This window comes from Procambarus clarkii, chromosome 70 (assembly GCF_040958095.1).
Source record: "Procambarus clarkii isolate CNS0578487 chromosome 70, FALCON_Pclarkii_2.0, whole genome shotgun sequence".
Lineage (NCBI taxonomy): Eukaryota > Metazoa > Arthropoda > Malacostraca > Decapoda > Cambaridae > Procambarus > Procambarus clarkii.
The window spans coordinates 27474838-27500065 of record NC_091219.1 but is presented as its reverse complement, the minus strand read 5'-3'; the positions used below and the strand labels follow the sequence as shown (position 1 = coordinate 27500065).

General features: G+C 41.3%; 3 protein-coding genes across 19 annotated transcripts in view; 1 reads left to right on the top strand and 2 right to left on the bottom strand.

Moving 5' to 3' along the window:
• Window positions 1–18338, bottom strand: part of LOC123775370 (Additional sex combs) — a 38636-nt gene extending 20298 nt beyond the window's left edge. For 2 of the 13 annotated variants that reach the window (XM_045770522.2, XM_069311754.1), the window contains exons 1-5: window positions 18232–18338; window positions 15185–15286; window positions 1915–2135; window positions 429–1065; window positions 86–209 (exon numbers count right to left, since the gene is read on the bottom strand). In XM_045770522.2, the coding sequence (XP_045626478.2) occupies window positions 86–209; window positions 429–1065; window positions 1915–2135; window positions 15185–15227 (1025 nt within the window). In that variant the 5' untranslated portion in view covers window positions 15228–15286; window positions 18232–18338. Of the gene's footprint in view, window positions 1–85; window positions 210–428; window positions 1066–1914; window positions 2136–3484; window positions 3656–3908; window positions 4054–15184; window positions 15287–15569 lie in introns of all 13 variants that reach the window. The other 11 variants (XM_045770525.2, XM_069311759.1, XM_069311757.1 and 8 more) reach the window with 10 other exon arrangements.
• Window positions 1–25228, bottom strand: part of LOC138356090 (uncharacterized) — a 252268-nt gene that overhangs the window by 35484 nt on the left and 191556 nt on the right. The window lies entirely within an intron of this gene.
• Window positions 19687–25228, top strand: part of E(z) (histone-lysine N-methyltransferase E(z)) — a 40235-nt gene continuing 34693 nt past the window's right edge. Inside the window, exons 1-3 of one of the 3 annotated variants that reach the window (XM_069311760.1) lie at window positions 19687–20025; window positions 20168–20334; window positions 21322–21534. In XM_069311760.1, coding sequence (XP_069167861.1) covers window positions 20193–20334; window positions 21322–21534 — 355 coding nt within the window. In that variant the 5' untranslated portion in view covers window positions 19687–20025; window positions 20168–20192. The remainder of the gene's footprint in view (window positions 20026–20167; window positions 20335–21321; window positions 21535–25228) is intronic. The other 2 variants (XM_069311761.1, XM_069311762.1) reach the window with 2 other exon arrangements.

Below are 25228 nucleotides of genomic sequence, written 5' to 3'. Positions count from 1 at the left end.
GATACATAAATTTCAGAATTATTCCCAATAAAAGTAGAGAGGGAAAGGGTCATAAAACATAGAATAGTAAACTCCCAAAATATACCTTTTGCGAGGTTTAAAGCCTGGGATGGCAGCAAGATAAGTCTGCATAGTAGTCATTGAGGGAGAAGAGGCATCACGTGCAGAAGGGGATGACTGCGAGACTGGAACACGCACCACTCTGGAAGCTAGAAGAATGAGAATTGAACACATTGAGTAACTGTTATTTTGTAATAAAGACCATTAAAGTTTATACACCTTTTCAAGTTGGCATTTACATATGAGGTTATAAAGTAAGTTGCAAAAGACTGAGCTGAATGTGATTAACTAAAGCTAAAAGTTTAATGAAGAACATCCAGAAAATACCCAAGACCTCAAAGGCCACAAAACTTTAGATGGTGACTTACCCTGAGTGCCTGAGCAGTGTGTGTTGGAATAAGCACCAGACTGAGAAATGGTCATCAGCACAGATGAATTTGAGTTGTGTTGGTGAGCTCCACTAGTAGCTGCGTTGTTGGCTATTCGAGAACTCACTCTTGTTCCAAGCACAGGGTGCAGATTGCTTGATGAACAAGCCTTACTATTCAATCTTGTGCTAGAAAACTGGCTAGGAGAATGGGACATTCTGCTGCCTGTTCTGCACATAGGAGGTGATGGAGTGCTTGCTAAGATAGTGGTTGGAGATTTAACAGAAATGTGTGATAATGTTGGAGAGACAGGGGCAGCATGAGTAGTAATAGTCGTAGTGATGGCAATGGTCGTTGCAGTGGTTGTGATGGCATCAGCAACAGTGGTGGTGGTTGTTGTGGTGGTGGTGGGGGTTGTGGTGGCAGCTGTTGGTGATGAAGCAATAAAAGGCTGCACAGACTGAGAAGTAGGATTAGGAGATGTAGCTGCAACTGTCTTCATGGTAACGCGAGTTATTGGTGGAGAATTGCCAGCAGCAATCGAAGTGTTACGTCGCCGCCTACGAGCTTGTTGCCGCAATGCATGTTTGCCAGCTGCCCCAGGATAAGACACTCGTCGTACAACAGCACCATTTACCTGTAGCAGATTAATAAAATTTATCATGAAGAAATATATTCATTAACTATTTTGTTTTCATTATAGGCAATCAACTGAGGTATACTGTACTTAGTTTGGCATATATTGGGATATAAACACTGCAGTGTAAAGCATATACAAGGGTACAGTGAATTCAGGATTCTGTAATGAAAAAAGGCACAACAAACTTCTTTGTGTGTAATGAGCATAAAATGTTGTGAGGGTAGTGGGAGGAAAGTGTTGTTGCTGTGGTAGTGTATTATATTTTCTTTCTTTCTGTTCCACTCTGTTTGCAAAATTCTTTCTTTCTGTTCCACTCTTCGCAAACAGTGGTAGACGGTTGGAACTAGTTAGGCAAGGTGGTGGCGGAGGCCAAAACCATTAGTAGTTTCAAAGTGCTATAAGACAAAGAGTGCTGGGAAGACGGGACACCACGAGTGTAGCTCTCATCCTGTAACTATACTTGGGCAATTACTGGTTGTGTGGTACTGTAGTGTGTTGTGTGTGGCTCCCTTTTGCCTTTTTAGGGGGATCAGACTGTAGTCAGTCCCAGGTAGGTGTTAATGTATTTTCAAAGGCATGGTGTAGTCTCCAAGGCTTGGTTATTGTTAGGTTGTAGCACTGTGCAGCTACTGCCCTCCCACAAAGCTGCTCAAAGCCACCAAGTAGTACTGTAAAATTTCATATCTAACACAAATAAGTGTAATAAGAAATAACCAGCAGTTTTATACATACAGCAACATAACAAACCATTATTTAATTTAATTGAATATATTCTTATATTGCACAATATTATATAAATTAAGTGCAAACATGTCTAAATAACAAGGATCTCAAGATTATTGTTACCTTGTGGGCAAGTCCAGGAGAGAGATCAGGTGGCTCTGGGGGCACAACAGCAGCAGCATCGTCTACATGTGGTGCCAGCTCCAACAAATGGCCAATGGCATTGCTCAATGATGAACGTTCCTCATCCACACTCTCCAACACCTGACACACTTCCTCCATGCCACTTCCTCCAGTTGCCTCTGCAGGTACATCTTCCATCTGTTCTGCCTCTCTGTCCTTGACTGGGAGAAAATGAACATTAATTAATCTTTTTATATCATATGTAATTACATAAATGTCATTACTGAATGACAACAGCCCTCAGGCCTGCATTGCTATCAGTCAGGCTTATAACAGGAAATTATAAAACTGACAAAAGAATTTTTTAAAACTGCAACTTCATGAACAAGAAGATATAGGTTCAAACTATGGACACACAGCTGCTGAAAAAAACATTAGAAAGTTCACTTTTGCAGAGTGGTAGACAGTTGGAACAATTTAAGTGTGATAAGAGGTGGATGCCAAATCCATCAGTAGTTTCAGTGTCATATGACAAAGAATATCAGGATTTTGGGACACTATGAGCGTAGCTCTCATCTTGTAACTACACTTAGGCATAGTTACAAGCAACAAGCACTTACAACCACCCACACACCCACCCACCCACCCACACACACACACACACACACACACACAGGGGGAAATCCACACAAGGAAGGCATGATTAAGCAATGTTCAGGCTAAAAAAAATGCTTAAGAAAGAACCATACTACCATTGATTGCTAAGGGAACCAAGAATAATATTAGCCATAGTATTACAAGCAATACCTAGATGCAAAGAGGAAAAAGAAAAGAGCCTGGATGAAATATAGAGAGCATAGAATGGAAAAGAATCAGAATATATTCAATACAAAACATGGAGAAATGCGCAGCCTACACAGAAATATGGAGTGTGGTGGAGAAGCCTAGGATAGTGGAAAAATTCAGAGCCAAGAATGAGCCAGAACAATGAATAACAAAAATCAAATGCTGACTGTAGTAATGTAATGCCCTTTTCTAGTGACTCCATAGCTCCCCATACCTGCCTTATTCCCTTCTTTTCATTGGTGATGGAGAAGGATTTCTGCTTGAGGGGGGGTCGGCTGGCAAGAGCACTTGGTGACTTATGCTGTCTCCTAGTGGTAGTCGGGCACATCCTGGCTAGGGTGTTTACCTCATAACAGTGATTGTTAGGCTTGTTTTCATCAGGGTTAATGACTTCAAGCAATTGCGTGTTTCGATGTGGTAATACTGTACTTTCTTTCTTGAGAAAGCCAAGTCTGGTCCTGGCTTTAAGTAGGTTCAGGTGGATCTCAAATGCCTGATGCAATTCCTTAAGACTTGGCAGCCAATATTATAATTTGGATAGATACTGATTGGCCCATCAAGAGGCTTCAATGACCATAGAGAAGAAAGGGATAGAAGGCTGGGGGTGTCAGCCAATAGCAGTCCTGGAGTTCTGGATAATAAATGTTTAATGTTACACACCTGTGCTTGTATATTACAAACCATTATTAATTAGGCAATAAACCATTCTGAATCTCTAACATACCTCTACTTGTAGGGATATGAGGTATTCAGCCTCTGGGAAGCATGTGAAAACCAGACAATCAAACCCCAGGTGACACCCCAGGGCAGGAGTCCAGTCGATAGGGAGGAGTAATCGGCTCGAGTTCACCGAATCCCTTACCCATTCGACAGGAAGGGCGAAGACTGCCACGCACTAAACAAAAGGAAAACAAAAACAAATCACTTCTACATCTCTGAATTTAAAGTGCCAGGAAGTAGATTTAGCACACAGGCACTCTCTTGAGACTGCTTGTGCAAACCAAATACTATACATATACAGTAGTGAAATATAAACAATAAAAACATGGTTTACACAAAACATGGTAAAAATAATATAATTTTTATACAAATATATTAATACAAATTTATAGATCCAGGGTACACACTCTATGATCTGAGTAACGCACCCGGAATGCAGGGAACTTGCCCAACGAGTCGAAGTATTTTCCAGGCTTCTAGGGCATTCTACTTGAGTACAGTATACAGTATATGAGTCATTGAGATATCTCTGATAGTCGTTATTCTTCCTAATCAGCACCAGAGAAGTTATCCCTGAAACAAAGCCCAAGTGAATTGAAAGTTTAGAGGCATATCATACTGTTATGTGAACAGTGATGCATAGGACCTCCTGCATAGAGATGTAATCTCAAAGAGAGCCACACTTACTAAACTTAAAATTTGTTGTCTGTGCAGTACCAATGTGTACAGTGTTGGAATCAGTGTTCAAATTGAGGATGTCACCCTACCCCGACTCTAGTCAGTAGGGCAGCCACTTCTAAATATTACCTTCTTACCAATTTATTTTTTATAAATTTTGATCATGATTTGCATACTTTAATAAATTCTGATCAAGTTGCATACTAAAATTTACTACTGCACTCATGGATGCTGAAAGTTATATTTATACTGCAATTTATGATCAAATTCATAACTTTAGCTTTCAGTCTTGGTATGGAACAATGTTTCATATACTGTACAACTCTACCTTGTCGTGTGTACTGCCCTTCCCTCATTCTGTAGCTCCCTCATGCCTAGTGTACTGCTCTCCCTCATTCTGTAGCTCCCTCATGCCTAGTGTACTGCTCTCCCTCATGTTGTAGCTCCCCTCATGTCTAGTGTACTGCTCTCCCTCATGTTGTAGCTCCCCTCATGTCTAGTGTACTGCTCTCCCTCATGTTGTAGCTCCCCTCATGTCTAGTGTACTGCTCTCCCTCATGTTGTAGCTCCCCTCATGTCTAGTGTACTGCTCTCCCTCATGTTGTAGCTCCCTCATGCCTAGTGTACTGCTCTCCCTCATTCTGTAGCTCCCTCATGCCTAGTGTACTGCTCTCCCTCATGTTGTAGCTCCCCTCATGTCTAGTGTACTGCTCTCCCTCATGTTGTAGCTCCCCTCATGTCTAGTGTACTGCTCTCCTTCATGTTGTAGCTCCCCTCATATCTAGTGTACTGCTCTCCCTCATGTCTAGTCCACTGCAGACGAGAAGTCACAATAACGTGGCTGAAATATGTTGACCAAACCACACACTAGAAAGTGAAGGGACGATGACGTTTTAGTCCATCCTGGATCACTCTCAAGTCAATGGTGATAAGGGAAGGAGTTAAAGGCACTAAATAGACAAGAGAGGTGAGAAGAAAATCTTAGAAGAATAAGAGCAAGGCAAAAGGTACGAAAGGTAAGGTGAAATAAAGGGTATAGTAATAGGAATAAGAACATAAGAACACAAGAACAAAGGTAACTGCAGAAGGTTTATTGGCCCATATGAGGCACTTCCTATTTATAAACACTTAATAGGAAGGGGAAAGTAATAGGAATAAGGAGATAGTAATAGGAATAAGTAAGGTATCGTAAGAGAAAACAATGGAAAGAAAAAGAAAAGGAAAGAGAAGGAAAGATAAATGGAAGGGTAGACTTATGTTAGGTCACGTTTGTTAGAAAGTTTGGAGCATTTGAGTATATACTGTGAAAGGGAAGAGTCAACAGCAACAAAGCCAGGACTCAAGTTCATGTTGGGTATGTTGTGTATTAGAGAAGATTCTACAAGACGGCGTCTGTGTAGAGTAGAGGCACGAAAGATTATTTTGTGCACTGCTCTCCATTATGTTGTAGCTCCCTCATGTCTAGTACACTGCTCTCCCACATGTCTAGTACACTGTTCTCCCTCATGTCTAGTACACTGCTCTCCCTCATGTCTAGTACACTGCTCTCCCTCATGTCTAGTACACTGCTCTCCCTCATGTCTAGTACACTGCTCTCCCTCATGTCTAGTACACTGCTCTCCCTCATATTGTAGCCCCCCTCATGTCTGGTGTACTGCTCTCCCTCATGTTGTAGCTCCCCTTATGCTGCAGTAAGCACAGGGAGAAGAGCAATCTAACATACAATTGTCTGAGGCACCACACAAGGGGGCAAAATAACATCTCGCCACTACATTTCGAGATTCCGTGCCCAAATTTCCAGCACTCATTGCAGAGGCCTGGAGAGGGGTGCTCTTGAATGGAGCACCTGACACTATCCAGAACTACTATCAAGATAGCCGGGAGGGCCCAACTCTCAAAGGTGACCTTAATCGCTTTAGTGAGATGACGACGACAACTGCCAGAGTGAAAGTGTCAACCAGGAGGATAGGAAAATCTTAGGACTCATGGATATATTTAATATTCTTATTGCAGTCATTAAATTCCTCGTTTCTTATCACAACATGGGGCAGGAGAACTGTGCCCCATGCTGACATTTAATTGGCCACTTTTGGAGACCCAAACAGGGGTCTCACCAATGCTAGACAGGAAAGTTAAGGTGGTGACCACCTCCTTAGAAGTGCCCTCAAGTATGTGGAAGCTAATTTGGGCGTGATTAAAAGTAACATGTGCATTACAAGAGTCTACAAGATGTCTGTGTATTTGCAAATTGTCAGAATGGGTACAGTTATGGCAGATATCAAAATACAGTATTTTGGCAATACAGTACAGCAGGGCCAAACAGATCATGGTACTTAGTACCAGCTGCGAGAAATGTGCAGTTGATTGCTAGGACATTACCATGGACCTCCTGGAAGACAAGGCAAAAACCCAGCATTGAGTGTAATGAAACATTTTTCTAGTAGAGCTCCAGTGGCTCTCTGTAGCTATCTCCCTAAGATTACTCCATACTACATGTCACATCTGTCACAGGAGTTCTATTTGGCCTACCAGGGACCAGGACTAGAGCAAACGACATTCCGCTATTTGCCCAGAAAGGCATCCAGAAAGTCAGTGAAGCTTTACACACAACTTCTGGGTTTACAAGACTCAAAGCAAGAAACTTTTTATTTTTTATTTATATATACAAGAGTTCTTACATTCTTGTACAGCCACTAGCATGTGTAGCATTTCGGGCAAGTGCTTAATCCTATGTTCCCCGGAATACGACCCGCCAAATCGTTTAACAACCAGGTATCCATTTTACTGTTGGGTAAACAAAGTCTACAGTTAAGGATTGACGCCCAGTCAATCCTCCCTGGCCAAGATACGAACCCTGGACAAAGCGCTTGTGAAATGCCGGGCGAGTGTCTTAACCACTACACCATCAGGAACTGCCAAATGACTCTCCAAATGATTCAATCAAAACAAAATAATTCACTCGAAACTAGCTAGAACTCGTTGGTACTGAATCCCATCACTAGGTGGCCCAGAATTCGGTCCTCTGTCAGCTCGCATCTCAGTTCTGGAGCAGATAAAACACCCCAATGAACTAATGAACATGTAAGGGAGACTGGGAGCCAAAAGAGCTCTACTAGCATTTCAGTAAATGCTGGGTTTCTGGGGAAGTCCCATGGTGACTCCTCCTAGCTAAATAACCATGGAGAAAATGAAGGGACTTACCCGAGAAAAGAGGCAGCAGGTACTAACTCTTAGTAGAGACCAATGCCTGGGAAACATAACCCAGGGCCAACAGAGGACTAACGAGGAAAGGGGACATTGAATAAATACCAGATTGCCATGACCCCTGGTACACCTCCAACCCCTCCCCCGAGCTCAAATATCCAACTAGGACATATTGGAAAAAATCCCCGCGGGTGCAGCATACTTGCGAACATCATGGGCCTCAGGGTAGACAACACTAGCTGGCTAGAATTTATGACACTCAGGACAATGTGAAAAATGAGCTATGGAATAGGGAAACCAAGGAGAGAATACCCCATAAAGCATCCACTGTGGTGGAGTCAGCAGCATGCAGGTAGCAACAAACCACCACCACTCGACACAACAAATGATGCACACTTGACCATAACAACCAAGCATTAGTAACCAAAGAACCCTTCCTGAAGCCTGCTGACTTGTTCACCATAACGGTGTTCAAAAAGGAGACGGATACAAATGAAGGTGCCCACCAAAGACAAAAGAGCAGAACCCCCGCCACTGGAGAAGAGTATGAAGCTAACGAACCCAACAACTGTATCAAGAACCAGCAAAATCACTGCTTAAAAAAGGTATCCTAGACCGAAGCTGCAGACATCAACCTAAAGGAAAAGAGAAAATCAAGGGCTCTATCCAGAAACTACGACAGCTCAGGAATAACATGAGCATGCCTGAGACAATTTGCAAAATAAAGCCATAGCAGAACTGACATTAAATGCCAGCAACAGCAACAGGTTCAACCTTCCAACAGGTTCCTGGTGAACTGTTGGAAGTCTCAGTTTGTTCCATCTCAGATTCCGACCTGGTTGGGCATAGTTTGAGACTCTTGGTCGGTGTCTCTTTCCTTGCCTCCTGCAGTCTTGCTCCGGCACCAGCTCCACCATCTCCGTGTGTTGTAAGGAAACCAGGTGAATCGGCAGTGGCTCGAGCAGTTCTGCGCACAGTACAGTTTCGGTTCGGTTCGGGAATTTTTGGTGAAGTAGCAGGCACTGCAGAGTTCAGATTTCTTCAGGCATGTGATCCGGCTTCATTGATCACAGTAGGCATTCTGGACTGTTCCTGCCATGGTTCACTGTCTCAACTGGAGGGGGGGGGGGGGGTGTCTCTTTGGAACTGGTCGCTTCGAGTTCGCCTGGTGGCTTCCTGACACCCTCCCTTTCTTGATGCCCTTTCCCAGGGCATCAGGTTGGCTTCCATAAGAAACCATTTATAAGAATTGGTGGTAAAGCAGTCAGCTGACCAGGTCTGCCACCCTTCTACCCTCCAAATGAGATAGTGAGGTGGGGCAAACCAGCCCGCACTAGTTTGACAAATTTTTAATCGCTTGTTTAATTTGTTGGGGGAAGTTATTTTGTCGGTTTTGTGGCTGCGGTCTGATTTCATCCAAGCAGTAGTCTGTTTTGTTTTGCCAACTTTTTGGGTGCCTTCCCTTGGTGGTGGTAGACACGAATAAATTTAAATAAAAGGTTTTCACAGTGCCACTGCTCCCCACACCTGAGGGGACCAGGTTCTGGATCGTGATCCCCAGTAGGCTAATAAGAACTCCGCGACTGATGACGCCTAGTAGTTTGGTACTGTATCAGTGTAATAGCTTCAGGGAGCCACAAGGTGTTTCCCCCCCCTAATAGTATAGTTAGTTATATATATATATAGGAAAAAATGTTTAAAAGCAAAATGGGAGAACACTGGAGAATAATGACATAGTAACACAGACGGCATGATTTTTGAACAGGAAGATCATAACAAATCCACTTAGTTTTTATGACAGCCACAGAGATTCTACAGGAAAGATGGTTGGGTTGGCTGTGTCTATCAGGACATTAAAAAAAAAGCTTTTGACATAGTCCCACCTAAGAGGTTGTTTTGGAACTGGAACATGCTGGAGGGGTGACATGGAGACTGCTGACATGGATGAAAAATTTTTACAAAGATGAGAGCAGTGTATCTGCCTGGAGGAGTGTTACTAGCAGAGTACCACAGGGTTCAGTTCTTGTGCCAGTAATGTTCATTGTTTTTATAAATGATCTACCATAAGGAATATAGAATTATATCAACATATTTGCTGATGATGCTAAACTACTAGGGAAGACAGGAGATTTAGATGATTGTCATACACTTCAAATTGACTTAATTAAAATAAGTGGTTAGAGTACCACATGGCAAAATAAAATTCTGTATGAATAAATGTCATGTTATGGAATGTGGAATATGAGAAAAAAGACCATACACAACTTATAAAAGTATGTGGAAAGGATTTAAAGAACTCTATCAAAGAGAGATCTAGGGATGGTTCTGGATAGTAGACTGTCACCAGAGGAACACATGAAGGACATCGTGTGAGGAGCATATGCTGCACTTTCCAACTTCAGAAAGAAAGAAAAATTGTTCATGACTTTTGTGGGACCACAATTATTAAAATATGCAGCATTTGTATGGTGCCCATATCTCAAGAAGCACATAAAACTAGAAAAGGTGCAAAAACATGCTACAAAATGGCTTCCAGAACTGAAAAATGTGAGTAATGAAGATGCTAGAGGCATTTAATATGCCAAAATTAGTAGAAGAAAAAAAAAAAGAGACAATATGATCACCATTTAAAAAATAATAACAGGAATCGACCAAATTTACAGGAATTCCTGAAACCAGCAACCTCAAGAACAAGAAGTCATAGATTAAAGCTAAGGAAACAAAGGTACCAAAAAAAAATTTAGTGGAGGCCAAAACTGTCAGTATTTTCAAAGCATTATATGACAGAGTGCTGGGAAGACGGGACACCACAAGGGTAGCTCTCATCCTGTAACTACACTTAGGTAATTACTAGGCCAAGACTAGGCCATTACTATACTAAAATACCAAGTTACGTAACTTTTAGCACATTGTGGTCTAGTGTTTTAGGGCATGTGCTTGAGAGTACCCAGTGTGCAGGTTCGAATCCTCCTCATCGTTCCTACTGATTTTCTTATTGCTATTATTATCAGAATCCTGATCACTAAATCATGAATTGAATCATTTTATAGAAGTACATTTTCTACTGGAACATGAGAAACCATTTCATGATGTATAAACGCACCAAAGCCCAGCTGTGTGCTGTGGACAACATAACCAGCATTGGGTTCAGTGATATCTAAACACTGGACATAATGGTTTACCAATGTCGGAATGAGCAAGCTTGTCAGGCTTATTGAGGGTTGTCTAGCCAGGTTTAACGCTGTCTACATAGGTACCCATTCATTTACTTGTCAGATCTAATGATGATTAACCTAATTTAGTGACATATCGCTCAATAAATAATGAAATGGGTCATAGCATGAAGCATTGAGGCATCAAATCCCAATCGAATATTTTAAAAATCACCATTTGTTCCATGTCCATCATCCATAGTTCAAATCTATTATTTTGCCTATGATTTCATAAAATTCAAATTTCAAAGCTAATTTAGTACATGTCCAAGGCCTTGTGTATAGTTATGAAAGTTTTGGAAATCATTTTACAATTTACAAAAAAATTAATGACTATCATTCGTAAGAAAGAATTTTTATACATTAAAACTATAAAATATATCCTAAAACATAATACAATGATTGGCTAATTTTATTTTTACTGTGTGGTCTCCCTACAACATTTAGTTCAGTAACCTGTTATTGGCAAATAAAAGTATAATTAATAAATATATATTTAATATTCTAAACAAGTCTTACAAATAATTAAAATCAACTAGCAAACTATCAAACTGGTTGGGCTAGTAACAACATAATAAATAAACTGATGTATGTTGCATAAAATAATATTACAGACACTATTCATCACTACACTTACTAACTAGGAATGCACCAAGTAACTTACGACAACCACGGGATTTCATGTCATGAATTACAAATGCTACAGAAGGGTGCATTACAACCCTTGAAGATCATGCCAAGTCATTCTTGTGCCACAACAAGATATGTAGCCAATTATTTAGCATCACATCATTCAGGTGCATATAATGAAGGAGACATCAACTGTCTATCCCGCCACTCAGAAGCTTGGAGTAATACATCCAGCCTTCCACCATTTAACTGCACATATTACAGGCATGAAGAAGCTAGACTCGCAGAAAAACAGCTCTGACTCCACCCAATGTTCATCATGCAGTGAGCCAAGTACAGCTAAGCATGTTTGACTTCACCCATTGTTCATCATGCAGCAAGCCAAGCCCTGTTAAACATGTTTCACATGACATCCAAGGATGCAGCTAACAGGATGTCTATCACTTATGGAAACTTGGCAATTACAGCAATGCCATCATAATTTTCAATGCAGCTATCTGATTATTGTGACCTGTCTCATTATATGGCAGTATTACTTGGAAGTTTCTAAACTATCCAATTTCAAATAAGCTGACTGTTATATGAACAATTTTCTAACGAGTACGATGCTGCAGTTTAGTGGCTTAGTTCACAACTTTTGTGTTTACTTGTGGCAGCCTGCCCCGGGTGTCGCAAGACTACTTGGGTCATCACCTGGTTCCTTCACCATTCACTCTGCATTCATACTCACATCCTGCCAATGCAAAGTTACATCAGTATATACAGTATAATCAATTTATGAAATACTGTGTGAATTTAGTGTAAATACAGAAGCGCCACAAGTGGTTTAATTTGTGTAAGCGAAGCTCAAGAGTAGCTAGAGATGGAAAATTTGCTGGTACAATGAAAGCCTCGGTGTAAAAAAAAAAAAAGGAGAGAGAGCATTGAATGCAATGAAATGGTTCTTTCTGGAACCAGTTCTCCTTGATGGCTTCTTGGTGCTTGCTACCTGGCAAGCTCCACCCACTTCAATCCATACCAGGCCCTTGCAAATCACATAAGCCTACAAGGGACCTGACCCCAAAACCTGGGTTCCCCCATCCTCATCCTCTAAAGAGGTGCAAGGAACAGTAGACTGTACATCACCCTAACTAAGTATAGGTCACCAGAACGGTAGGCAGACCAAAACATACAAACAGCATGGTAAACACAGCATAGAAAACAGAACAACAAAGCCCAAAGATTCGCAAACCTCATGGTTATGAAGCAGCTTGTTAGTACCGCCTGCACATCACTAGAGGGATTACACATCTTCCTCCTCAACCCACTGACCCTGACACCTCAGTCATGCAGCCAGAAAGAAGAAAACCAAAGCCTCTGAATGGGGAAGGGAGGGTCCCAAGTTGCCACCAAAGAACCACCAAATGAGGCATTTCATTACATTCAACGATGGTTTTTTCTGGAAAAGCTCTTAATGGTGATTTCTTGGGGCTAAGTCACCATGAAGAAAAACACGGGTACTACCTCACTAGAGGTGAAGGAAAGCTGTAGAAAGTGACCCTCGAGAATGAAGGAATTAGCAACAAGTTAACCGTCCCAAAGACATGACATTCAAGACTTGGCAGAAGGTCTTAACAACCAAAGATGTCTGTGATTACAGAAGAATTACTAGGTGCAAAAAAAAAAAAAATCCTAAAGGGTTATCCTAAATGGAACTAAACACATGGAAGGAGGATTTAGGAATGTTAGAAAATTACAAAACTATGTTGCTGGAAAATTGTGGTCATCACAATGAGATCTATCTATCAATGGAAAACAGTGAGAAGCTAAACCTCAACCTTGATGAAGTAAAATAATGAAATAAGGGTAGGAATGAGGAAGAAATTATTTTTCCCACAAGGTGATAGAGATCGGGAAGCCTGTGAAATGGCTAAGATACCAGACATTGTATCACTAGCATAGACGAAACATCAATACAGTGACACTTCAGCTTACGAATGCCCTCTTCATGAACTTTTCAGGTTACGAGCCCAATTTCTTCATAAAATCCAAATCGCATTACAAACTTTGTCTCGGGTAATGTAATTTGTTGATACACGTATGGTCGACCTATCGCGTGGTGGCACAGCGACTGATTTCCCTCCGTTCTTATTTAGTAGGCCTCCCAGTCCATTGATTTCACGTTAATGCCACCAAGTACGTACCAACAATAGTGATTTATCATTATCTGCCCTTACTACAGTCTCTCATGAACATTATGAGACCGTCACGTTTTAAATTTACCTCCTCCTTTGTCCATGTGTACAGTTACCTAGCAGCATGCAGTTGCTACTAGCAGGTGACCCTGGATGGATTGTTTCAATTTCTGATTCTATGTTGTCTTTACTGTTGTCTGTATTGTATTGCTCTACCTTTCTGGTAGTGTTCTCTTTGAGTGATTTCCAATCCTCAGTTCATTTCACCTGTATAGAGGGGAACCAGGTTTTGGCCTCTGTTAACACTATCGGTCACTTTGGACCAGACTCTCGTCCATTATTTTTCTCCCGAGTCCTAACTTTGGACCGGACTTGCGTCCACTACAAAAATATTTGTATAAAATTCATTTTTTATCCAATCGACCTCGGGATAGTATCAAAATAAGTGCCTTTAGACTGTGCACAATTTGATACCAAAATGAAAGATGTAACACGAAACTTGATGTCCAAACACTTATATTATAAATAGGCTTTTGGGCAAAATTTTAAAATATTTGATAAAATTCTATTTATTGTGCTATTATGTTGGGACTAGTTTTAAAATGCGCACCTTTATGTCGTGAACAATTTGATACCAAAATGAAAGATGTAACACAAAAATTTGTCAGAACACTGGAAAGATATAAATAATTTTGTGATGATGAGCTTCCAGAATTAAAATATTTGTTAAAATTCCAGTTATTGCTCTATTATTATGGGACTAGTTTTAAAATACGCGCCTTTTTATTGCAAACAATTTGATACCAAAATGAAAGACGTAACACGAAAATTGATGTAATCATACTGAACGAGTATACACATTAGGTTGCAGAATACAAATTGGTGCTCGTTCACAGGTAACTTTAGGCTTTTCTGCGGGAAGGCACTCCAGGCTTTTGTACATTATATTCATACACATCTGTAGGGAATTTAATTGCGAACACAATGATACCAAAACGAGCGACATAGCACGAGAATTAAGGTGAGAAAAATGGAACGAGTATGCACATTTTACTGATTTTGTGCGCTCACGGGCAACTTTTGCCGACTTTAGGCTTTGCTGTTGGGAGTCACGCCAGGCTTCTGGACATTATATTTATACACACCTGTAGGGAATTTAATTGTGAACACAATGATACCAAAACGAACGATGTAGCACCAGAATTAAGGTGAGAAAACTGAAACGAGTATACTGTACACATTTAGGCGTCGCCGCACGCTCGCCCGCACCATTGAGGCCATGACGTCAAAGTCTGCAGCGCGTTCGTGGGGTGAGCGATAGTGTTAAAGTGGTAGGCTTACAGTGACTCCCAAGGGCCTAGTGTGAATCGAATTGGGTGGCGCTATCTAGGTTGTTAGCAACAATAAGCCTCCATAAAAGCCCTCTTAGAAAAATGGATGGTAAAAAACAGATAAATCTTTACATAGAGCAAACGAAGCAAAAATAAATGCAATACATAGAAGATATACCAATATTGGTGCAATAAAAGGCATACAATATTTTATGAAGCAAATGTTATCATATGAGAAGGTGGTGAGATTAAATTTTAGGACGAGTGCATGAACACCTTGAAGGAATTCTGCCATTACTCTATACAGTACTTAAGATAAGCACACTACCCTGTCATACTGAAAACAAATCAGTGTATTAATACTGTATAGTATTCAAAGTGAATGGCGAATAAAAATTACCATGTACCTAGGATTATGACAACATAGTCTGAGCATTCATGCCGAGATTACAAATGGCAAAGAGAAAGAACACACCATAAAGCGGCGGCTCCGAGACGAGTACAGCTAGCGTCTCCATGCGGCCACATTGACTGACCTCACTTGCTGCCCACCCACCACTCTTTTCAAACACTCCACCTATGGGAAAATAGAGAATATTGCACTGTATTATGTGTTTTCTGCCATTTGCTACCTTAAGAAGTATGTTAATAAGAGTTTGTTAATCATACTTTAATCAGCTGCTTGACCACCATTATCAGGGTTTAGCCCATGTACCAGACACCCCTTAAATATGACAAACCTATGGAGTGCATACAAAATTGTTCTCCCCCAAAAAATTTTCTTCTAACATTGTTAAAATGTATTCCCTGATCACACAAAACTCAAAAAAAAAATTAAATAAATATTGTAAGTAACTTACTTTGGCTGTGATGGAGTGATGAAGTTTGACAATTTCCGGGCACCATGTGATTATTTGCCCCATGGTGTTTACCCAGGCAGCTCCATGGGGGTAGGAATTGCCGCTAAGACATTTTTACACAATTATTTCAATGTCTCTAAATGGTTTTCTGAGGTAAGCCATGTCAGCTCCCTTAAGATATCACACTGATTAAGTGCCATGCTACTTAGTGCCATCAGTCGTAGAGTTCTATTGGCCTATAAGTCAGAACCTGGCCCCCCCCTCAGAGGGGCACAGGAAGTGATGGCCTATGAACACTTTACATTTAAAGTACAATTATATCATCTTTGCCACCATCCAAGGAAAGGCACCCAGAAAGATAGGCAAATCAAAACAGACAACTGCATGGTTAAAAATGAGACAGCAGCCCCAAAATTGCCAAAAGAACTTCCCAACAATGAAAACCACCAAAATTTCATAAAACTAGCACTTGCTAGTTTGCCCCACCTCCCCCCTTGTTTGGGGGGAGGGGGGGGGGGAAGAGGGAGGCAGACCGGGTCAGCAGGGTCCCACCACTTTCAGTTCTAGACTGATGGTTGTGGCTAGTGGTCGTCATCGCTCTGGCTCCAGTCTCCCATTTTTCGAGGGATGTGTTGTCCTTGGGGATGTTTTATTACACGGGAGTGTGCATGAGCCAGAAATTTGGTGTACTGGAGCTGCATGTGCTCAGGGCTACCTTCCCTGTGCACTCTGCAAGTACTGTACTACCCTTGCATGGTCAGGGATGCCTTCCCTGGGGCATTTAGGAAACTAGCACCAATATTGTTCATTATCAATATGAACAATCTACTAGAAGAAATACAATATTATATGAAAATGCATGCTGATGATGCCAAGGTACTAGGAAAGATAAGAAACTTTGACAATTGTCATGCCCTTCAAGAAGACCTGGACAAAATAATTGTATGGAGCCACACTTGGCAAATGGAATTTTATGTGAATAAATGCCATATTATGGAGTGTGGAATAGTGAAAATAGGCCACACATACAAGCTACAAATTAAGTTAAAAAATAATGAATTCTGATACATTAAGAAATCTAGGTTCCGGATAAAAAAAAAATTATCACCTGAGGATCACATAAGGAACATTGTGCAAAGAGCGTATGCCACACTTTTCAACTTTAGAATCACTTTTTGCCATCCATGTATTTACATGGATGACAAAATATAGAAAAAATTGTTCATGACCTTTCAGATACCAAATTTGTAATATGCAACTCATATTCTCAAACACCACATTCCCTGCACTACGCATCACAACTAAGTTTGTCTTTAGGACCATCATAAAATTTATAACTCCCATGCATACAAGGGGCTCACATTTGCTTCCTCAGCCCTCCAGTAATCATCCTCCATCTTGAAAAAAAAATCCTGACTCCATCACTTTCCTTGTAGGGCCTCACTAAAAAGATGAGGGCCATGTCTGGCACATCACAATCCAGTGTCAAAATGTGCAGAGCAGCCATACTCGGAACCATCAAAGTTTTAATAACAGCAAGTGAGTCATTATCATGCAGATATTTACAGGCAAAAAAATGTGCTATGTGCATTTATAATACAGTATATATATATATATGCAAACCAGGGAACTGTTATCCAACCTTAGGATTATGGATACTTTAAATAAAGGGGCAAAGGCAGCCCTGCTATTTAATAAAATTAATTTTGTTGGGGACAAGAAGCCTGTGAAGTAATTCAGTACTTCAGGTTTGTACCAAGGTCTCCCCCAAGGTTGAACTATTGACCCTCCCCAGGACCTAACTCCACTACAGCTGCCTAACTCCTAGCTACCTATCTACTGGTATGTGAACAGAGGCATTAGAAGGAAGGAAATGTGCCCAACCACTTGTCCTATCTGGCAATCGAAACCCAGGATCTTCTAAAAACGGTAAAAGCACATTGGCAAATACTGTAAATATTTGTGGAACACTTTCAAGTGGATTCCAAACGATAGACACCTCTCAGCATTCAGTTGGTGACCTTAAGAGTTCTGTAGTTGAAAAATAGGGCCTCAATAACAGTTGTATTGTCATTACTACTCTTTAAGCAAACCAAAATTAACTGAACACAAAGTGTATATTGTTTGAGAGGTGTGTTATGTCACTGACAATCAGGTTGTAGCTCTGGATCTTTCTGGCCTAATATTCGACTTGTATCCAACACTTAACCCTGTCAACCAAAGCAACAACACACAAAACAATACCAACCGATAGCCAGATCTACAATCAACTAGAAGGAAACGTTTATTGCCACTGTCAAGACATTCATTAATAGAATAGTGAAATGTTAATGGTGTTCCCCCACAGCACAACTCCTATCTTCGTACCAGCCATGATACAGTATGGGTTAGTCTCATGCCCCTAATGTGCATGGTGTGTGGTGTTAGGCAGCACCTATCACGCCCCCATGCCAGGCCAGGAGCCAGACACAGCTGCTACTCCTACACCTCCCTCCACACACACACACACACACACACACGTACACACTGCCAGGCCTGCCAAGCCTCCTCCTACCAGGCCTCAACAATCCCCTTATTCCTCCTCTCGCCACAATATCAAGCAGGTGACAGAGTGTGTACGAGCTCCGCCTGGTGCTCTATAGTACATTTGCACAGCACGTACTTGTGGCATAGCAGCATCAGGGTCATACTGAGGGTGAAACACAGCCGATACTCTAATGTAAATTGTCAGCCATTGTTGATGCGTTTCCTCTAGTACCAACATTCGCCGCTAGGAGGAAAACAAAGAAAAAACAAACGAATGATGGCTATGCGTTCTCCCTTAATTTTCCAGACAAACTGCAATAAATCCTTCATTATACACATTTCTTTACATAAATATAAAATGCTTGTAGATTGATTAAATATAATATTAAATGAGTATTGCGACACAAAATCATATTGTCATGAACCCATTAGTTTATAATCAATTCATTATTGTTTTTAACCAACCTGTAACTTGCTTAGCTAAATTAATTTTTGGGTTCAGTCCCCGAGGTCATTATGCGCCTCTGTAACCATTTCCACTACCACCCACAGGATGGATATGAAGTGCAAAGTAAGTTAACTAAACTAACTCATTTAGTTTTAAGTTTTAATTTTTTCCTTCCATATTATGCCCGTAACGCTGTGTGAATTAGTGAATTTGGGCATTGTACTTGTCTTGCCTATGACTTATAATCTTCTTGCATCCTCTTCTGATACTAGAAAGATTATAATAATAATAATAATCCCTGGGAGTTAGTCAGCTTGGAAGCCTAACATATACTGTATGTATAACAATAACTTTCGACATAATGAATTATCAGAAGGAGATGTGTGACAAGTATGAGAGGATAAGTAAGAGAGACGTGCAACAAGTAAGTGAGGCACGACAAGTAGGAGAGGCGTGACAGATAGGTGAGATTCGACAAATAGGTGAGACGTGACAACCAGGAGAGGCGTGACTAGTAAGAGCGGCGCGACAAGCAGGAGAGGCGTGACCAGTAGGAGAGGCGTGACAAGCAAGAGAGGCGTGACCAGTAGGAGAGGCGTGACAAGCAAGAGAGGCTTCAGGAGAGGCGCGACCAGCAATTTAGTAGCAGTATAAACATGAGTTTATAATCTGTATCTGAATCTGTATCCACTGTATTTGTATTTTATGCTACCCAATCCCCCCAATATATGTACCTAAGCCATATAACTTTACCATTGTATTCACTGATATCATCTTTATCATGGTTGTTATATTAAACACATTGTGTGCTACGCAATCCCCTAATATATATACCTAAGCCTTACAACTTTACCATTAGACATTACTGTCATATGTGTTATCAGTGTGCTTAATGTGCCTATTAATCTTTGTCATTATCAATCAAGCTATTAATGCTTCCAATCAAAGCTTTCAATGTGCTTTAATGTACTTTAATATGCCTACTAATCTCTCTCAAATTTTCTTACAATGTACTTGTTAACATTTTATATATTTTGCTAGAAATTACCTACTTAATATTATCTGTTAGATTAAGGACCTGCCCGAAACGCTGTGCGTACTATAAGTGGCTTTACAAGAATGTAAACACATCATGCTATGTATTCTCATTAGCCCAATATAACTTCTTGTGTATAAATAAATAAATGCAGGAGAGGCTCGACAAGCACCTGCGACAAGCAGGTGAAGCATGACCAGCAGGAGAGGCGCGACCAGCAGGAGAGGCTCTACAAGCAGGAGAGGTTCGACAAGCAGGAGAGGCGCGACCAGGAGGAGAGGCGCGACAAGCAAGAGAGGCGCGACAAGAGTGCGTGAGGTACGAGGTGGCGGCAGAGGGCCGCAAGAGGACGCGGGACAGCGGACACAGCGGCCACTGCCCTTACCATAACTCCGCCGTAATATGCAGCGTATCACCACAACCTCATCCCCCAAATACTATTCGAGGTAATCTACGCTCCCAGCGGCTCACAGGTGTAATGAAATTAAAGTAATCTCTTGAAATACTAAGGTGGCCCTTTATGAAGAGGAATGTACACACACCTGACCTCTTGTTTTGGTCGTCATTTTTAAAACGTTGTTAATTTAGCGGAGTTGTGTGAGGGGAGGCGAGGATGATGGGCGTCCGGGGCAAGGTGTCGGCGGAGTGGAAGAAGAGAGTCAAGTCCGAGTACACGAGGCTCAGGTCCCTCAAGAGGTTCAAGCGGGCCGACGAGATCAAGGCGGCGTGGAACGATAACAGAGCCAAGCTGACTGGTAAGATAGCCGAGTGTAAGCTTACTTGTAGGAGGCCTGGCCACGGTGTTTACCTCCCTCCCTCCCTCCTCCACACCTGGCCACGGCATTTACCCCCCCCCCCTAATCCACACCTATCCATGGTGTTTGTAACCACACACCTCGTCCCTTGTGTTTATCAGTCCTCCATCACAACACACCTGGCCACTGTCTTTACGGCCCTTCGACAACATCACACCTGGCCACTGTCTTTACGGCCCTTCGACAACATCACACCTGGCCACTGTCTTTACGGCCCTTCGACAACATCACACCTGTCCACTGTTTTTACGGCCCCTCGACAACATCACACCTGTCCACTGTCTTTACGACCCCTCGACAACATCACACCTGTCCACTGTCTTTACGACCCCTCGACAACATCACACCTGTCCACTGTCTTTACGACCCCTCGACAACATCACACCTGTCCACTGTCTTTACGACCCCTCGACAACATCACACCTGGCCAAAAAATATTTTATCACTCCATCTCATTAACACCTTGGTGGTCCAGCTTCTCCGCATGTTCCTGACTGTCAACGTTCAGCAGGGATCCCTGGGGCCACTCGGGGCTTTCGGTGATGTGACAAATGTTTACAATCATTTTGTTTTTGGAAGTTAATTTTGGGTTATAACTATAAATTTGGTTTCAAAATGTTTGCAATTAAATTTTCTGGAGAATAGCTGCAAAAACAAGTGTGTACTGTATTTCAAATAGATTGTGTGTGACAGCAATGTATATAGGAAAATTTATAAATAGCAATCGGATGACATGTTTTAGCATCTGTGGAGCATTTATTGTTAGTGTGTGGATTGCACCTTTTAGCGTCTTTCGAATGTTAGTGTTAATGGTACTGTATGCCCTAAGTGGAAGATAGGTACATTTTACATTTTTGTAAATGTTGGTTATGGTTATAACCATATTTTGTAAAAATGTGGTTATATTTTATAACATTAATTTGTCAGACCTTCTAGATCAAGAAGATCAGACTGTAATAGGGATGGGTCCAGTTTGGGTGTGCTCGGTTGAAGCTCCGCCACACCAGGCAGTCATGAGGCGTACACATGTCACGTCTTCCTGTGGTGAGCCCCTTGCTGTCCCTATCAAGACTATTAATGCTGTAAACCCAATCCCAACAATGTACACTTGGGCACCCCTGCAACAAAACTTTATGGTAGGTGGCTAATGTACATATAATTTGTAACTTCTAGAATTATTTACATAAATGTGTAATGGTGTGTGCGAGTTACCTTTGAGGTTTGTTATGCTTGTGGTATCCTGTTTCTTATAAATTTAATCCATGTGGTTCATTGCTGTATTATATATAATTTTGCATTTGTTGACTAAATTAGGGTACAGCATTAAAAAAAATGTAAACCATGGAAATGTAACAGCAACAGCAATGGTTTACCTAGTAACAAGTGATATTGCTTTCACTGTGTTCCTAGTGTGTGTTTTCCATGTCAAACTAGAATAAAATCTTGCATAATGTATGTTTATATTGTCCATATTTTCACTCTTCGACAAATTATAGTACTGTACTGTATTTATAACAACTCCGAAAGCGATGTCCAAAATATGAATTGTTGTAGATGGCGAAGAAAGAAGGCAAAGACCAAATTAAACTTTACCTTGGCATATTAGTACTGTATATGCGACGGGTGTGGTATCGCAGCTACACTGAACCAAGATGGTATGGCTCTCCCTCACACAAATAAAAAAAAATGCTGCTATTGGCCTTGCAGTGTGAAAGTCGCAGGTGGAAACAAATTAAAATCATCAAATAAATAATTAAAACAATTTACTGAAATATTAATGAACAAAAATGACACATGACAATACTTGGCTATTATTATATAGCAAATCAAATAAGTAAATGAAAGTTTAACTCTAATACAAAACAAAAAGATATACTGGTGTACTGAAGACAGCTACCATACCACCACAGCATCAGACACACGGCATTGGCTGAAGTCAGACGAAGGGTGAGAGACACGAAGGTGTTCCAAGAGCACTAAGGGAGAGACTGGCTCTCCAGGGAAGCGGCGCCCTTTATATAGTCCAGGGGTGATGACTCATCCAGTGTCAACACGAGGTGGACATCTGGTCAACTAGCAAACTGCTCGTTGTGCCTGGCGGTGCCTTTGTGTTGAGCTGTACCACTGTCAGTTGAAGGCGGCTAACTGCTTGTTTGTGGGGGCAAACTACTGGTTAGCAGAGGCGCCCGGCTTGCCTCTGAGTTGTACCAGGCCGTGCCCGGTCCTGGGGGGGTACTGAGAGGTGGCAGGACTGATGACTCACCTGGGCTGGTGTAGGTGTAGACTTCCAGTGCAGAGGCATTGAAGGTGAAGGGAAAAGGCAGTTCCACTGCTATGCAGGGGATTCACGTGACACTATCTATCTATCTATCTATCTGAACAGGATCCATGGCTATTTGATACCCATGCACAATGAGGTTACATTAACATGTATCAATGAGAAATCTTATTCAGTACCCTCCCAGCAATAATAATAAATATTGCTGGAACAAAGGTGGTCTACTGGAGAAAAATTACATGTTCCTGCAAGGAGTGCCGGACCAACCAGTTGTAGTTGATATGGGGTCCTGCATGCCACTCCAACCATCAGTCTTTTGAACCAAGTTATTACAAATCAAGCCTTGGCCCAAACCAGGCCTGGAGTAGAAAACTTCCAAAATCTACTCCTCATATAATTCAGGTATGTTAAATTATAATGCAACAGGTACTACAAGATTAGTAGTTAGGGTATGACAGCTGAGTGGACGGCGCTTGGGATTCGTAGTACAGTACTAAGATTCCGGGTTCGATCCCTGGTGGAGGCAGAAACAAATGGGCAGTCTCTCTTTCACCCTGATGAAATAGGTACCTGGGAGTTAGACAGCTGCTATGGGCTGCTTCCTGGGCGTGTGTAACAAAGAAGGTCTGGTCCAGGACCGGGCCGTGGGGACGCTAAGCCCCAAAATCATCTCAAGATAAGGGCAAAAAGGGCTGAACCTCATTCACTATGTTAAATTATAATGCAACATGTACTACAAGGCTAGTAGTTTGGGTATAAAGAGCTGAACCTGCAGTCCACTGTAAGGGTAAACATCATTTCCTTCACCACCTTTAAAGAACACAATAAAGTTACTTTCACAATTGCAAATAAAAGGAGAGCCTGGATAACAGGAATCCTTCAAACAAGAAATGCCAAACCAATGATGGTATTTAAGATTCTAGTGCTATATAGGATTGGGATATAACATTTTGGAGTGAACGATATGCAAGAAAATGCAGAATAGAACCAGTGAAGAGCAGAGGTGCCATAAGCACAATCAGAGAACACTATAAACATCAGAGGTCCACGGTTGTTCAACGTCCTCCCAGCGACTATTAGAAATATTGCCGGAACAACCGTGGCCATCTTCAAGAGAAAACTAGATTTTCTAAAAAAAAGTGCTGGACCAACTGGGCTGTGGTGGGTATGTGGGCTTGCAGGCCACTTCAAGCAACAGCCTGGTGGACCAGGCTCTCACAAGTCAAGCCTGGCCTTGGGCTGGGCTTGGGGAGTAGAAGAACTCCTAGAACCCCATCAAGCAGGTATCAAGCAGGTAGGATGAAATACTGTTGCACAATAACAGTTCATTTGAAGCTGGAGAAGTTGCTGACCTTGAGAATGTTCAGAGAAATAATAGTGCCCAAGTCCATTAACAAAACAATTTACAATTGGTAAATATTAGGAGGACTGGTTCCAAATATGCACACACAAATAATTCCCTACAAGACCAGGAGGCTTGACGGAAGAGCAAAATATCCCTGTTGAAAAGTAGAGGTGCACAAAGTATGCTAAGAGACAATTCTGTCAACATTGAAGGCCAAAGACTTTTCAATGCTAGCCATCCTTTAATGATGTTCAAATGGAACTTTGTAAACACCCACAAAGAATAACTATTTAACCTGGCTGTAATTCACAATTCACTATGAGCAGCAGTGTCTTAACAGCCTGTTTGACTAGACCACTAGGTGTGGTCGGTGACTAGGCTGTGGAGACATTGTTCCTAGAGACCACCTCTAGGTATACTTCCATCAACTGCCACAATCACCATATTCCCTCCTAATCATACACTCACCAGTCTATCTTCATTTTACTACTGTACTTCTTGAACTTTACTACAGTATTTTACCTTATTTCTGTACCTTTATCTTACCTTACTCATTAAATTTCCTATAATCATTGTACTGTATTCATTATACCCAATGTTTACATTATACCTTCTATGCTCGTTGTGTTCTCTGAATTAAGTGTACATACTCTGGAATTAATATACAGTATTCCCTCTATTCAATAGAATTTTTACATTTTTATTCTGGTTCTCCCTGAATTCTTCATATATACGGTACTACTCATTTTATTCCTATAATCATTATGCACTATATGCACTTTATATTGCATATACTACTCGCAACAGCAGTACAGTAGTACAGTACTCGGTGTACCCCCTGTTCTCATTATTCCACATATTTAATTTCTGGAGATATGCTGGACAGGGGAATACTTTTCTTGACTGGCTGCAATCAAAATACAGGATGGTTTGAATATCTCCATACATAGGGAAAATGGAACACTTGCACCTCATTATGGTATATGCATGTATCAGTGATTGGATCAGCAGTTTTGGATTCCAGGGTTGGGTGCCATGGTCCTGGAGTGGTCTCCAGGGCCCTCAGATCTCAGCCCACTTGATTTTTACCTGTGGGTAATATTGTACTTAAAAGCCATGATTTATCAGGACAAGATATGAAACCTAAATCTTTTAAATGAATGCTTCAGAATGCAATGATCATCAAATGTTTTAATGCAAGTTCATCATGA